This window comes from Epinephelus lanceolatus, chromosome 15, assembly GCF_041903045.1.
Source record: "Epinephelus lanceolatus isolate andai-2023 chromosome 15, ASM4190304v1, whole genome shotgun sequence".
In the NCBI taxonomy this organism is placed as follows: domain Eukaryota; kingdom Metazoa; phylum Chordata; class Actinopteri; order Perciformes; family Serranidae; genus Epinephelus; species Epinephelus lanceolatus.
The window spans coordinates 37,031,152-37,048,246 of NC_135748.1; the positions used below are offsets into that span (position 1 = coordinate 37,031,152).

General features: G+C 41.2%; 1 protein-coding gene across 1 annotated transcript in view; it reads left to right on the forward strand.

The window, feature by feature from the left end:
- Positions 1-17,095, forward strand: part of kcnh5b (potassium voltage-gated channel, subfamily H (eag-related), member 5b) — a 250,314-nt gene that overhangs the window by 67,843 nt on the left and 165,376 nt on the right. Inside the window, exons 7-8 of the mRNA XM_033641955.2 lie at positions 13,942-14,099; positions 16,270-16,541. Coding sequence (XP_033497846.1) covers positions 13,942-14,099; positions 16,270-16,541 — 430 coding nt within the window. The remainder of the gene's footprint in view (positions 1-13,941; positions 14,100-16,269; positions 16,542-17,095) is intronic.

Below are 17,095 nucleotides of genomic sequence, written 5' to 3' on the forward strand. Positions count from 1 at the left end.
TTTTTTTTTATGAAACGGAAATGTGACATCTGTGGCTTAAATATTTATATTTGAGGTCAATATTGAGCCCATATGTCTCAGTTTAACAGTCTCTGTTAAATAACTTCCCCATGGGTTCATGTGTGTTTGTGTGTGCTCTCCTGCTGCTGGCCGACTGTGTCCTCCACCAGACTAAACAGTGTATTGAATTGTGTGATGCTCCAGTAGGTGTCTGGAGTGCACTGTGTCTTCGTTCAGGTGTCTCTCGTCCTCTGGCTTCTCGCTGCCGGTTGCTCATGGATTCGATGAGACCCCGCTGGGTAAAGTTTTCTGCTGCTGTCCTTTAAACAGCAGACAGCAGCGAGTCGGGCAGACAAGCTGAGAGGAAATCAATGGCACGTAAATTTCCAGCCACGAAAGAGGACACAGTCAGAGTCTCTCTTCCCCTCTTTGCTAAATTGACGTTTTTGTTGCTGCTTTCCCGTATTAGCACGCTGGAAGAATAGATGGATGCTGACTGAGGGCAGTATGTGGGTGGCTTAAGGTGCAGCGTGAAAGAAAATGGCAGAGATTATTATAGACTCATTGCAGTTCCCCTGTTGCCGTCTCTGATGGCTGAAGCCGGCAGAAAGTATTTTTAGTTGTATTTTAATGCAGGTTTCAAGATGCTGCCAAGCTTGTGACATGCAGGCACTGCCAACTCACACACATACACACACATCCACATCCACACAAACACATACATATACATGGCTTTACCAAGCCCAAACTATAACCTCTCTCCACTTGAAAAGTTTTCCTCATCTTACTTATAATGTATATCTTAACATCAGTTCGATTTAAGCAGACCTCTGTACAATCTATGTCTTATTTTGTTGTTTTTGTAACCCGGTCGCCAGAAATATGTTTACATTGTGTGTTACTGCAAACCATAAATGTGCTACTTTTGCACTTTATTATATAGCAGATACATTCAAACATTATTATATACAACACACGAGGTTAGGTTTTGGCACATAAATCCCTTGGTTATGGTTGGGAAAAGATCATGTTTTGGCTTAAAATACCCGGCTGTAGGGGCAAAATCCTGGCAAGCAAAGCTGCAGTCACTTGGTATAAAACACTGGCTTTTCATGGCATCATCCCTGCAGACTGGTTGCTATAAAACACCCATTTTGGGCCTAAAGAGCTGATCAACATACAGACAGGTTGCTACAAAACACCTGTAATTGGAGCCAAAAAAGCTCATGGAAACACACTGACAGGAGGCTACAAAATACCCATGATTGGAACCTAAAATCCAATGGAAAAACACTGATGGGTTGCTAAAAACACCCATGATGAGAGGTGAAAACCCCAATGAAAACACACTGACAGGTAGCTACAAAACATCTATGATTGGAGCTAAAAAAACTCATGGAAACACACCGACAGGAGGCTACAAAACACCCATGATTGGAGCCTAAGAGCCAATAGAAACACTCTGACAAGTGGCTACAAAACACCCATGACTGGAACTCAAAAAGCTCATGTAAACACACAGATGGGTTGCTAAAAACACCCATGATTAGAGCCTAAAAAGCCAATGGCAACACACCAACAGGTGGTTACAAAACACCCATGATTGGAGCCCAAAAAGCTAATGGAAACACACTGATGTGTCACTACAACCCGCATACGATTGGAGCCTAAAAAGCCAATAGAAACACACTAACAAGTGGCTACAAAACACCCATGACTGGAACCTAAAATCCAATGGAAAAACACTGATGGGTTGCTAAAAACACCCATGATTAGATGTGAAAACCCCAATGGAAACACACTGACAGGTAGCTACAAAACACCTATGATTAGAGCCAAAAAAACTCATGGAAACACACTAATTGGTTGCTCCAAACCACCTACAATCGGAGCCTAAAAAGCCAATGGAAACACAGCAACAGGTGGTGAGCTTCAGGTTGAGGATGGGGTTTAATGTAATGTTTGGCCTTAGGGTCAGAACCTTTCTGTTAGTAGTTAGTCAGACTGCTGATGCTGTTTACCCCATTAGACTCTGTTATAGTTTTGTTGGCACATCCACAAATCTCAGCTATCAATATTGCAGGTAAAATCTTTTCTTATCCAATACAAAAGATAAGAGGAAGACCTACACATTATACAAAAAGAGACTGTTTCTCTGTGTTTCTTCCTGTTGACATTTTGGAGATACAGCAACACCTACACCAGCACATACAGGTCAGCAGTTACATCAACAACACCACTGAAGTAGTCCGGCAGTGGCTGTAAAACAACAAGAAAATGATGTAAGATTCTTATGGGGAGTTGTGCTGCTGCTTTGTCACGTTGCAGCAGAGATGGTGTGAAAAGTCAGTGTGTGTTTGTGTTTGTGTGTTGAGGTTGGGGGTTTGGGGGATTGCTTGGGTTGGAGTCAGGCAGGGAGGAACCCCCCACGGGTCCTGAAGCCACCTGCTGTCACTGAGGAGCCCGACAGGCCGATGGGAGCTCACAGGATGCATCTGCAGGCGCCGCGGCGGCTCAGAAAGGTCTAATCCAGGATGACCTTTCTGCGTGGCGTGCATGTTGCCACTGCCATAACCGGCCAAGCTGACAGTGCCGGGAGGAAGCTGTGCATCGTGCAGTCGGGGGTGGGATATACACTCTGCATGGTAACTCAGAGAGAGGGAGGAAGAAGAAGAGGAAAGGTGGAGTTGAATGTGTCTGTTGAATGACATAAAGGTAAAAGTGAAGTAAAGATTGGTGGATGGAGGGAAGATGAAGTGATAGAGGGATGAAAAGAAGGATGGAGTTGCTATGGATGAGAGCGCTGGCTTAATAAAATCTTAAAGAGGGATTGTCTGGTGAAAATAAATGATTAAAAAAGTGGAAATGTAGAATAGGAGAGTGGCGACACGAGGGATTGAAGGTGAATCAAGACAATATTTCTGTTCAGGTTAAAAAATTTTAGTGTCTCTTGCAATTTAAAAAAGCAGCAGCATTTCTGAAGTCTTTATATCTGTTGGTTTTGTTTGTTGTTTGTGTCACAGAGTACAACACCAGAAAAGAAGAGAGGTTTTGTTGCTTTGCTGTTCTTTCCAGTGGATGGGTCTAATTGCTGGTGTTTGCAACTTTTAGAGCTTGAACTCTGCGTGTGCTGCTGAGCAATGACATTTCAGAAGGTGCACTAACTTTGTCGTATTTCCCGTCTGTGTTGGCACTGACTTTCAGCAGTTATGTTGAACTCTAAAGGGGGCCTGTTGGGCTGTTCCTTATTTTCTGTCAAACATGGCCAAAGTTTCAAATAATGAGGTAAACATATGGAAGGTAATCCCTTTAGCAAAGACCTCAGGCTTTAGACCGTTCTAAATGTTGTTCCCAACCTTTTTTTTTCTACTTTTGAGACAAGCTGACATCAGATTGTGACATTACCTGCACTGCTACATGTAGCTACATGCCAACATCAGGGAAGCATGGAAGTAATCATGGTTGCTGATGTTGGGGACTTCTCCCTGATTTCGGATAATAATCCTCCTGGAACTTGTCCAGTTGTGAAGATTTTGGTTCAGGTTTTATTTGTGATTTTTCAGAGTAGAAAGTGCTGCTATACTCCGTTACAGTCATTCCACGGCTGCAGGTACACTGCTAGATGTAGCTACATGCTAACATCAGAAAATTGTGTAATCTTGGTTGCTGATGTTGGTGATTTCTCCCTGATTTCTAAAATATTCTTGCTGGAACATGTCCAATTGTGTGGATGTTGATGTAGGTTTTATTGGTGATATTCCCTATTAGAAAGTGCTGCTACACTCCATCAGTCATTCCATATCTACAGGCTAATGTCAGGGAAACATGTAATCTCTGTTGTTGATGTTGTTCATTTCGCCTTGATTTCCGATCACATTCCTGCAGGAACATGTCTGGTTGTGTTTAGAGGCTTAATTGGAGATTTCTGGTGGTAGAAAGTGTCCGCTTCAACAACGTCCCCGGCTGCAACAACAATGCAGAGACACAGAGATGCCGAAGACCCAAAAAAGGCAGTTATTGTTGACATAGGGTGTAGCCCACATTGTGATATGTACTCCTGTTTAGAGCAGTGGCTATCTAGATTAAGTAATCTTGAAAAGTTTATGTCTGGATCAGGGTGATCCAATACTGTGTTGCTTTAAAAAAAAAACGGCACAGAAGTGAAATGGATTAGCTGATCCTGGATGGCAAAACATGGGATTTACAAATGTGAATGAGTTCAGTCCAAATCAAACTTTTTGGACAACTGGGCCCATATGTGCATAATACCAGTGCAAACTGGTGTTATGCATGCTGGCCCACTGTCATTGGCTTACTGGGACATTAGAATAGAACAGAGTCATTGTTAATGTTTTTAGTTGCACCTGTGCTTTTCCTGCTGTGACAGGTCCAAATGTCTGCTGTGTAAAATACCTATTAAATGAGAGATGAATAGATGGGTAATGGCATAAAATAGAAGAACAGAAGGAAATGTGTATGAAGGATGGATGGTCTGGAGTGTGGAGAAGACAGAGAGATGAAGAGAAACTAGTTAAAAACAAAACTCTCTTTCTTTGCTGCTCTTTTGGTTGAACATATTACAGTCAGTTGCTGATTGCCTAACTCTACTAATCCCCACAGATAGTTTATATTGTATGTCTTTCATGTGTCAAAGGGAGATATACAAAAGCTATTAAGCCAAATGTATTGTGTGGAACTAAACTATCAAAAACATATTCAGTTTGACGTTTATCCTCATGTTTCAAATGTTGACAGGATTAAAAATTGTACAAAAAGCACCTTTACTTTACAGCTTTGGCAGCTTGGGGAAGGTTCTGCCTTTGGTGGAGAGTGACAATTGAAAACTCAATTGAAGCATGGCGCTCTTTTGCTAAAAGCCGGGACGTTTTAAATTTTTAATGCGCACCGGATTGAGCGCTGAAAATGCGTTAAGCTCCCTGTGCTGTCAGGAACATGCAACAGTGCGTCCTCTGCTTAGAAAATAATGAGAGAAAGAGCCGGCGCTGTGAAAAGAGCTTCCCCGCAGACACGTAATCTCCGTCTATATGCTGTCTCACTTCTCCAGGCTCTGTTTGGATAAACAGGTGCTTATGAGACATGATTCTACATGCATTGCTCGCTCTTGACTCATGCTCTTTTCATCTGTTTTGCTCCGTCCTGTGGCTACTTAATTTAGAGGCATTTACATATGAGCTGGGAACCGTCCGAGTCCCAGTGGAGGCCTTTGAAGCTGTAGCTGGAGAGAGGCAGGGAGGGCTGGCTGGGTTTGTGCCATCAGGAGTGTGAGCTGAGGTGAAGGTGCAGCCAAGACCTCCTGAGTCCTGTGGAGGTGAAAACCAGGCCAGGTCACTGGGAACTTTTCTCAAGGACAATAACAGATTCTTCGACAAATCTCCAGTGTTTGCCATGTTTTGGGACTTTATTTGTGGTACAGCAGGTAATGTAATTGCTGACACCAGGACTGCTGTTGTGACAAGAACTGGGCCTGAGAGGGGGGCTGGGGTGTGAAGCAGGTCACATGTTGGCTTTGACAGGAGAGGAGGCTCAGGGCTTGTTCAGACTGCCAGCTCAAACCTGTTTTTTGGCATGTCCAGATTTAGTTTAGAAAAGGTGGACAGCAAGAAAAACATGAAAAGTTATTTTTCAGATCCAAACCACATTCTGAGGTGTTTTGAAATTGGACTTACATACATATGCGTCTCTGTCTGGCTGCTCTGGCCACTCAAATCAGATTTCACAGTGTCTTCAGAAGCATCATTTGCTGCACAGTGAAGCCTGCCATGACTGCAGCACAATATCACAGTGGATACCAGCCACCTCTGTTACTGAGTTTGTCTGGGGTCATTCTGAACCACGACTTGACAGCACAATTGCTTGTAGGACGAAATAATGGATCTCCATTTCTCATGCTTTAGGGTTTGGAGGCCGCGTCACCAGCGTAGCTACACAGATACTGACACCTGGTCTGACGCTACGATCAGACTGCTGGTAAACTGGGTTGGTTTCTCAAGTCAGATCTTTATTAATGGACTGAATGTCCACGCTGTTATTTGCAAGTAATCAGTTCAGATTTGTGTGCCAAGACAACCGATCTACATGGGATGCTGTGGTAACGACTCAGGCCTCAGTAACGATGTAGCTACGCTGGTGACACAGCTTTCCAATGCAGGAGTAAGAGAAATGGAGGTCCATCATTTCACCCCCCAAACAGTCCCATCAACGATCAATTAATCAACAAGCGACTGTCCAAAAACTGTTGTTCTCTATGTAGTCCTCTGTAACACTCGGCGGCTCAGCACCTGTGTCATTCTGGATATAACGTCATCATGTCGCGGATTACGCTGAAACAAAAAACACTTGGTTAAGGTCAGGAAAAGATCATGTTTTGACTTAAAATACCTGCTTTTGGAAGCCCAGTCCCAGCTGAAAATGAAGCGATATCTCAATAAAAAAACAGCTGCCTGAAAATGCAGCTTTGGCTTATTTCGTGGCACTATGCTCAGTGGAAACAGCAACAGGTCACTAACAAATACTCATGTTCGCTGGCTTAGAAGACACTGGAACACTGCAATGACTTGCTAACAGCAACCAGTTTTGTTGTTTGTTGGTCTCGAACAGTGGTCTGCAGCTTAGCAGGTGTCTCACTTAGGTGACCATCCCCCATTCCTTCCACCTCTCAATGACAAAATCAGCTCATGTACTGCATTGCTTTAGAAACGTTGATATGATATGAGACCTACAAATGTAATGTATTCGTGGTTTGCAGAACAGACAATACCAACATTTTTTTCTGCCGACTGTTCAGTCTACCTCCAAATGCGTTTTGGATGTGATCTGCATTTCTTTTCTTTTTTTTCCACTGTCCAGACTTTGTAAGATCAATCTGCATATAATCTAGATACACCAAAAGATGGCTTTGGCCTGGCAGTTTGAACAAAGCCCTGTATACTGATAGGATGTTTAATAGACATTTTTAAAGTTTATTTTGTTTAGTTGGTTAAGTATACAGTAATTGGCTTTTTAAAACCCAGACAGGCAGCTTCAAAGTAACTTCAGTTCCCAACAAAATTGGCTTTCATTATCACACAATGATTAACTGCTAAATTACTTCCAATCAGGCGAATTTAAAGTACTTGACCCCGTAATCTCACTGGAAAGACTCCAGTCAACAAGTCTCCCTCGTCTGAATCCAAGGAGCACTTGTCAATTTGTTTAGTTTTCAGATCACTGCCAACACCAGTGTTGTGACTGTGTGAAGTAAATGTTCTGTTAATGTAGTGTGGTAAATATCTCATGGCAGACCTCGGCTGTTTACTAATGTGATCACTGAGAATGCTGCTCTACGAGCTTTTACAGATTCTCAAACAGAGGAAATTAGTTTGCGTGGTGTACAACAATGCACTCTTTGGCACAAATGTCCACAGGGACTCAATCAGAAATACTTTATACTTTATCTCAAACTCAAGCAGGAACTGATTAGAGTTCAGTGGTCAAAGGTCACTGTGATCTCATCCGTTTAATTCTTGTGAACGCGATATCTCAAGAATGCCTTGAGGGTATTTTCTCAAATATGGCACAAACATCCACTTGGACTTACACAGGAACTTATTAGAGTTGGTTGTCAAAGTCACCCTGACCTCATCCGTTTGATTCTTGTGAATGCGATAACTCAAGAAGGGCTTGAGGGAATTTCCACAAATTTGGCACAAATGTCCACTCAGACTCAAGCAGAAACATTCTGGTGGTCAAGGTGACTCGCGGCATCAGACACTGTTGAAAAAAGCCGTCCTTAAATGTTGGAATAATATGAGCCGTTCTGTGTTAGTTTAATGGTGCTCAGCGACGCCAGAGAAAAATGCGGTGAGACGAGAACAAAAGTTAAGGCGGCAAAAGTCCGTGTAAGGTGGATGGGAGGGGTGGTGGATGAGTCCAACAAACCCTGTTCTTTTTTCCTAAACCCAACCATGTTTGTTAGTTGTTGGAGTAAAAAAACGTTAATTCACCTTGTTGTATTGACATAGTGCGTTTATTTTGATAGAGACTATATGTAAATGGTTAATTTAATTTTAATTTTAAATAAAACACACCCAGGATAACTTTCACGTTGTAGCTGGACATGGAAAGTCCATGACCAAACCAAAATATGTGACAAAGTCGGAGTGAGAATGTGTTAGGTGGGTAGAGGCATACGATTTACAGTAAGTCTAGTTTTATTTAAATAGATATGCTATCAAAAGTGTATCCTTGAACAATAAATACACCTGTTACGGGTCTGATAGAGGGTGGTAACAGGTTTGCAGTTCTTTTCAGCAGGATGTTCAAACAAATCTTCTCAAACTACCTCAGCATAATTCCTCTTTCAGCTGTTTGTAGAACTGTTCCATTCGTGTGCTTGCTGTCAAAGCCTCATGGAAGCTGTAGCTTTTAAATGCTTACAAATAATTGTTTTATCTACGTGTTATTTGAGTTTTACTGTGCAGTGCAGTAGAATGTATCTTTAAAAATGGACAGACAACCCTGGGAGTGTGTTTTAGCTTTTTATTAAGACGGATGAGAAAACCCAGTGAGTTACAGAAACTAGAGGAACAGAGGCTATGGTTAGAAGAGGGCGTAATCTTGAGAAAGATGCTGAATAGTGCAAAACAGAATCAGGACACTGAATATCAGTCTTCCTATCGTGGAAACTGAACACTGTCAGACATTTTAAACCACAGAGCGAAATCATGTCTGAATGTGGAGCAGAGGAGAGCAACTTAGGACTATTACTGGGGTTAAAATAAGGTCAGTGGCTGGATGGGTCTGGTTTGCAGCTGAAGGTGGAGAGGTTGAGGGTGGAAGTAAATGTCAGGATGGAGGTGAGAGCAGCTTGCCCCGGACTCAGCGGCCTCCAGCTTAATTACAGAACATCATAGCCTACATCATTAGATAACCCTGCTGGCTTTCATCTACTTGTTTTTCTTCCTATGCTCCAAAATGAGGAGATTCTTGTATTTTTTATAGTGTTGGTAAATATATTTAGCTTCAGGTTGTACAGTGTCGGCCACGGCTGCTCCAAACACTCAGCTTTGTTAATTGTGTTCAAACGGATCGTGCAGTGCATGCCGACGCCTCCGGGTCCTGGCTGCTGCTCCTGTGGTTAAAAACAATCACTCTTGTTTATTTTGAGCCTCTTTCTCAGCTGTATATGCGTGGTGAAGATTGTGGAGTAGAAGAGAATATGATGAACCAGGCCCTTTGGAGGACATAGGTCAGCTAGACTGGGGCAGAAAAATAATGCACTGAATTTGTTCTCAGACTACCGATAATGTGTGGCAAGGCTTTGTGGTGTTGTGCATTAAAATTATATTTGTGTTTATGCAAGTTACTGCTAGAGCTTGGCTGATACTGGATTTCTGAGTAGGAGCTGTATGCCTCCATGCCGGTAATAATCGTGGCTGTCGTGAACGCAATATCTCAAGAACACCTAAAGGGAATTTCTTTAACTTTGGCACAAATGTCACTTGGACTTAAGGATGAACTGATTAGAACTGATGAACTGATTTGTTGGTCAAAGGTCAAGGTCACTTTGACCTTGTTTTCATCTCATTATTGTGAACACAATATCTCAAGAACACCTTGAGGAAACTTTTTTAAATTTATCACAAACATCCACTTTGAATCAAGGATGAATGGATTAGAATTTGGTGGTCAAAGATCAAGGTCACTGTGACCTTGTCTGTCTCATTCTTGTGAAAGCGATATCTCAGGAATGCCTTAAGGGAATTTCTTCAGCTTTGGCACAAACGTCACTTGGACCTAAGCATAAACATATTCGATTTTAGTGGTCAAAGGTCAAGGTTACTATGACCTTGCTTTCATCTCATTCTTGTGAATGCAATATCTCAAGTAGGGATGCACGGTAATATCGGCACGTCATCTGTATCGGCCGATATGGACTTTAAAATAGGACTACAATCGGCCAACATGCTTTTTCTTATGTGCACAATGGGCCATCATGATAAGAGTATGCATGTATAATATGATGTTAATTCCACCATAGAAGAGACTTGATGATTACTAAAATTAGGTGGGGAAAAGAGTAGATATATCAATATCAGTATCGGTTATCAGCCAAATGAGGTATATTTTGGCATATCAGATGTCCGCAAAAAATCCAATATTGTGCATCCCTACTCTAAAAAAAAAAAACCTTATGGAAATTTCTTCAAATTTGGCACAAACATCCACTTTGAATTTAGAATGAACTGATCAGAATTCGTTGGTCAAAAGTCAAGGTCACTGTGAGCTTGTGTGTTTCATTCTTGTGAACATGATATCTCAAGAACGTCTTGAGGAAATGTCTTCAAATTTGGCACAAATGTCCACTTTGAATTTAGAATGAACTGATCAGAATTCGTTGGTCAAAAGTCAAGGTCACTGTGAGCTTGTGTGTTTCATTCTTGTGAACATGATATCTCAAGAACGTCTTGAGGAAATGTCTTCAAATTTGGCACAAATGTCCACTTATTAACTGATTAGAACTTGTTGGTCAAAGGTTACTGTGACCTCACCAAACATGTCTTTGGATATAACTCAGGAATCAAACACTAATTATGACAAAATTTCACACAAATGTCTAACAGCATAAAATGATGAAGTGATGACATATAATATCCAAAAGGTCAGAGGTTAACTTCACTGTTACATCATAATATTCTGCAAAACCTTTCTGGCCACTGAATTGGTGACACTAATCTTGAAACTGTGCTGATTGTATAGATCTTCAGTGCTGCCAGGGAAGATGTGTGTGAAGCATCCATGTTATCACAGACATCACATGCATGTAAACTGTAAGTGTAACTTGACGGGTTTGCTGAGGCATGACATCTCGAGCGTAAATACTTAAAGTAGCACTCACTCTTAAAAGAACTATTTTTAGGTGCCAGTTGATTGAAATCAATAAATCGACAGGTTGAAATAAAATAAAATCAACGGACGTTATAACACTGGAGGAAACAAAAATATAAACAAAAATAGAGAAATACTGGGATGGATTAGGATAATAAAAGGACCAAAAGAAGTTACACCCACCTCTCCTGCAGGGGAACTGGACAAAATGGGAGTGGGGAATGGGTAAAAGGGTGACATAGGAGGGTTTCTGAACTTCAACAATATTCCTGGTGTTTGGAGGTCCTCTCAGTCAAAAATAAACAATGACCAGAGAGACGTAAAGGTGATATGAACCTGTTACATTTGTACACATTCTGCTTTTCTTTCTATGAGTCTTTGTGCATAAAACAAGACTGCAAAACTAAAACAACTTGTTGTTATTTGAGGCAACACATTTGTTGTTTTTGCTCCCAAATGTGATTAAAACATAGTGGACACAGAACATTGCACTTTAATGTGGGTGGCTTTATTAGGGGCCATAAATTGCACTTTGAGCCGTGCTTTTTGTTGGAGGCGGGTTGTGTTTGCAGTTTGCTCACAATGGCCTCATACAACCTGAGAATTAAAAGGATGGATACCTCTGTAGAATCAGCGGCAAAATCTCCAAATGTAGACAAATTACAGTTTTCCCATGGTGTGTATCGTCACATCATGCAAACCTTGTTAGCATGGTGTTAAAGTGGGGTAGTCTTGGCACCATTTAGAGAGCTATCTGTACAATCTGGCCGTTTAGTAACACAATAGTTGTAGATTGCAGGAAGGCATAGCAACACTGGCAACCATGATATTGTGTGTGTGTGTGTATCAAGCCTTTTTAAAAGCATTTGTGGGGCTTGGACGTCCAAACAAGTCAGTTTCAAAAGACTGGAATTCACTTTGTGATCCAGTCAACAACAAGTTGGCACCTGCTAAAGGAAACAAGTTTAAAGACACGTTTGGTCTCAGTGCGTATACTCCCAGTCGTACCCTTTTAAAGTAACCTGTGCCAAGTGAATATCTGTGTGCTCATAACATGAAATGTCCTCATACCAGACCACTGAAACTGATCTGACTCTGAAGAAAGACTTTAGATTTCACTTTTCTGGCCAACATAAAAACAAAAATGTCACATTCATTAAACGTAAATGTGCCTATTTATTTACTTAAGGCTGAAGATGGTTCATGGCTTTAATAACTTAACTACCGAATAGTGTTTTGAAAGATAAGTTTGGATTAAGAACTTTACTGTGTTTATCTTCTCAGTTTTTGCAGAGACCTTTTCTGGCTGCCTCTTGAGCTTAGAGCTGCGTAACATGGACAAAATTAATTTCATTATTGAGAAACAATTTTGATGGATGTTGAAGCGTGGCTTTGAATGCAATAGTGCCAATTTCTAGCTTTGTTTCTAAGTGCTTTCCAATTATGATTTAAAATATGAAATACATAAATAACTCCATTTATAAATAAAAGCCCTGCTAAAGCACAAGAAGCGTCTGGTATGGATGTGATCATCTTAACACCTTTCTTACTTACGGTGTGTGTAGGTGTCTGTGCAGAGACACTCATTTGTGTATTTCAAATAATGGTAGTGTTTGTTTTTTTAAAGATGAATACAAAGCACTTTATGAAAAGGAACTATTCATTTGTGGGCGGACTGAAAACAAGCTGATAACACTGTTGTTGTCATTGTATTCCTTTACCACCAATGTACTTTCCTTCCTTATAAAAGCCTTTATGAAGTCTCACTGCACAAAAAGGTTTAAAGTGTTATTCAAACTGGACCCTATTTCCCATGTGTTTGAGTCTAAGTGATTATTGGGAACAACAATTTTTTGAACTGGTCCAGTACTGAGCGAGGAGGGCTGGAGCTGGGAGCAGCGAAACAAGCTGCAATGTAACCATTTGAGACATTTGGCACCGTCGATTTACGTCCAATAGAAGTGTTTGTTTTTGCCACTGACTGAGGCTCAGATTAATATTTTAAGCATCTGACAACTTATGTAAAGGATCCGTACAGAGATGGACATTTTTGTAAAAGAGTAAGATCCTTTTTTAAAACCAGGAATTCACCAGGAATGATGGATTCACGTCGTCAACTCTTACATTGAGTAACATTACAAGTAAACATTTAGTCCTTCTCAGGCAAGCTCAGGGGTTTAGTGTGGCTGTAGCCCACAGGAACGACGCTCCGCAATGCTTTTTTTCCTCAAGGATTGGGATATACACAGTTTACATAATGCAGTCGAAATTAATATATATTTTTAAACGCTTGCAGATCCACTCATTACTAAAAGCGTCTGTCATCTAAGAGAGACAATAAAAACTAAAGTGATGGTCAAAGTTGTCACAGTGACATTTAAGGTGTGCTGATGGATTCACGTCATCAACTCATGCATTGAGTAACATTACAAGTAAACGTTCCACCTTAAAAGTCCACAGTATGAACAGTGGTTACATGAGCCTCAAAACCAGACACAACTCAGCCCTGAGCAGAGTGACCATCCTCTACTGACCAATCAGACTGCAGTGTTCACAGCTCCACCTTTTAGTACCAGATCTGTGTGCTAGGTACCCCAACAGAGGGGGGACCAAACATGGGGACGGTACTGAACAGTTCCTTTGGTACCATCCACAACTTTTCAGAGTGGAAACGGAAAAAAAGTGTACTGAACTGAACCGAACTGAACTGTGCTGTACCGAAAGTGTTTGGTGGAAATGGGGCATTAGACACAAAAACATGGGGAAATAGAGTCCAGGTTGTAAAACATGGAACTTACCCTTTAATTGCTTCTGTCTACAGTGTTTAAAAGTCTCTGGGCTCAGTGAACAGTTTGTTAATGCCCAAGGAATGCATTCACTATTTACACTAAAACCTGACTTTTACCTGTAATGACCGATTCTTTCTGTCTCTACTCATTTCCCCCTTTTCTTCCTTCTCCTCCCTATACCTTCCCTTACATATACCTCTTCACATTTCTCATCCTCCTCCGTCTCCTCCCTCCCTCCCTTCATCTCCCTCCTTCCTCCCCTCAGGGCATCAGCAGTCTGTTCAGCTCTCTGAAGGTGGTCCGCCTGCTGCGTCTGGGCCGGGTGGCCAGGAAACTAGACCACTACCTAGAGTACGGTGCTGCTGTTCTGGTCCTGCTGGTCTGCGTGTTTGGACTGGTGGCTCACTGGCTCGCCTGCATCTGGTAAACTGCTTTTTGTTTATGAGTTTTACGGCCACTGAAGGAACTGTTTCTCTTTCCCTCACAGTTTAGTGCCATTCATAAGCTCCTGCTGACTGCTGGGAATTTACCCATCTTCCTAATTGTTCCTAATTGCTTATGAATGCTAAACACTGCTCCCGCCCTCCCCACCTGTTCTGTGCATCACAAAGCATCTGCTGCTGTTCTGCTTGCTACAAGCCTTGTTTAGTTTCCTCCAAAGTTGTACAACATCAGTTGTCATCATGTCTTTATGCCCTATAGCAAACTATTTCTGCTCCCAAAAAACACAGACTCCCTTTTCAAATCATTCCTTAACTGCAAATACTCCCGACATTAAAAACAGCAGCAATATTTTGATCATCACTGCTATATTTGGGGTCATTTTACAGCTTTACCGCACATAAATTGCCAAACTGAGCACTTTTACACCTCCACAGCTGAATTAACTTTTCATATTAAAATGGAAGTGAAAAGTGCATGAACTAACTTATATTAATAACTGAATATGAGCCTTGACAGACCAAAGACCCCTCAGTCTGCTCTTACATGAATCATTGATGGTTTTAATAACCATATTTATGGTTGGCTTAAGTAGTCCTTGATATTTGAGGCATTGAATTCAGAGATAGTGTGTATGCTAAATGATGTGTGCATATAGAATGGAGGGATTAAGGTATTTGAAGTGTCTTTAAGGGGGAATTTGTCCTTTGCTGACAAGGATTGAGAGTTGTAAAAGGCAGTTTCTATCAAGAGTCAGGCAACTCTGTCTCATTTTATTTATATGTTATTAATTTGTTTTGCTTCCCTGGATTATATTCAGATTGTTGTTTCTGTTACATGTTAAAACTCAACCTGTCTCTTCACTGTGCATGTTTTCCTAACCTTAACTGAATGCTGTGAATTCCTACAGATAAGTTTTTCAGTATGATTGATTATTATATTGTAAGAATGGGACATTGTTAGGAAGTTTCAACGTCTTGCAAAAACATACGTTTTCTCATTATGTTGATATAAAAACATAATCCTGGCGGCTTTGTGTTACCACCAAAATGTATTTGCTCTTGCATTTAAGCAGTGTATGAACATTTTTTCTCAGAGACAGGGTTGAGTCAGGCAGTTTTTTAATCTTGCTGACCAAAGTTCATTTCGAGATGTGTTAGTAACACTAGACATACAGTATTATGTAGGCATTTGGCACAGAAACTGTTGACTAATATAGACAGACTGTGAGCAATCATGTCCACATTGTGTCATTCACAAAGTTGAAGTAAGATTGTGAATAGATAAAACAAACTGTGGATGGAAAATACTTAAAGGAAACCTGTATTTTTTTCCCTTATTTTCTGACATACAGTAAATATAAAGTTGTAATGTCAGATGTTCATATTGAATATGGCCATAATGTCAAATAATAAGGTAAAAGTATGTTAAAGTAAACCCTATGAATAAAAACCTCAGGCTTCAGACTGTTCTGAATACTCTGATTCCAACATTATTTAGACTCTCAAGACAAGCTGACGTCAGTTTGTGACGTAGCCTATACTGCTACATGTAGCTACATGCTAACCAGGGTTGGAAATTACTGTAGCACCAGTCACCAGCCAAACAATTGGCTGCTGGATTTACTTCACTCACCAGCCGAAAAAAACAATTGCATCGATTGAGTGGCTGGTAGATTTTGGAATCCACCAGCCACAGTGTCGGGTGCACAAAAAAGTTAACTTCCAACCCTAATGCTAACGTCAGGGAAACATGTAACTTTGGTTGCTGTTGTCGTTAATTTCGTGCTGAGTTCAGATCAGATTCTTTCTGGAACATACCCAGTTGGGAAGATTCTGATTTCAAAGCTTTTATTGGTGATTTTGGTGATTGGTGTAGAAAGTGCTGCTCTTTTCCATTACAGTTATTGCGCGGCTGCAATGACAGTACAGGGATGCCAAGATGTAAAAGACCTGGAAATGTTGACCAATCAGAGCAGACTGTGAATACAGTGTTAGAGCACAGACAGAATGAGGGAAACTGTGTTCTTTGAACATTAAAGCATGTAAACATGTTCCAGTAGAGAACCACAATACAAGTATGAACCTGAACATTAGCATAAATACTCAACATACTACTCAACATACTCAAATTGAAACCTTGTCCTCACCAGGTACAGTATCGGAGACTACGAGGTTATCGATGAGGCCACCAACACCATCAAGATGGACAGCTGGCTCTACCAGCTGGCTATCAGCATTGGATCACCTTACCGCTACAACGCCAGTGGCTCTGGCCAATGGGAGGGCGGCCCTGGCAAGGATTCTCTGTACATCACCTCTCTGTATTTTACTATGACCAGCCTGACGACCATCGGATTCGGCAACATCGCCCCCTCCACGGACGGGGAGAAGATCTTCTCTGTGGCCATGATGATGGTGGGATGTAAGTACGAGCGGCTGCTTTTTACTTTGACTGTGCTGTTGTGGCAGGACGCTGGAAGCTGTGCAGTATCTGGTGTTGTGGTTTTGGTGCATTTTGGAGGGTGAAATTTAACAGTAGGTCATTTTCATTCAGCAGATATCACTTTACTTTCCTACAATGTGTGTATACGGATAGAAAATCCACTTAGGGAGCAGCTGGGAATGCTGGTGGTGGACTTTTTATGATATATTGATGTTTGAAGCAACGTGATGTGCTGTGTTAAAGTTTTAGTACTGTCTGGTTTTTGCCAAGTTAGTGGTGCAGTCTGAGGATGGTGATGAGGGCTGGTCAGTCCAACACTCGAAAATGCCACAAAATGTAGTTGAATTTTAATGATCCAGAATGTTGACTTGGTGAATTTTGGTGACTCTGTGACCTTTTATCTTCTGTGAATATTGGGCCAAAAGGTATTGTTGTATACACTGAATACTGTGTGCAGATTTCTACGACATGTAGAGAGAGGAGGATGACATTCTGGATGTATTAACTTGATGTGAACTGGACACATTCTGTAG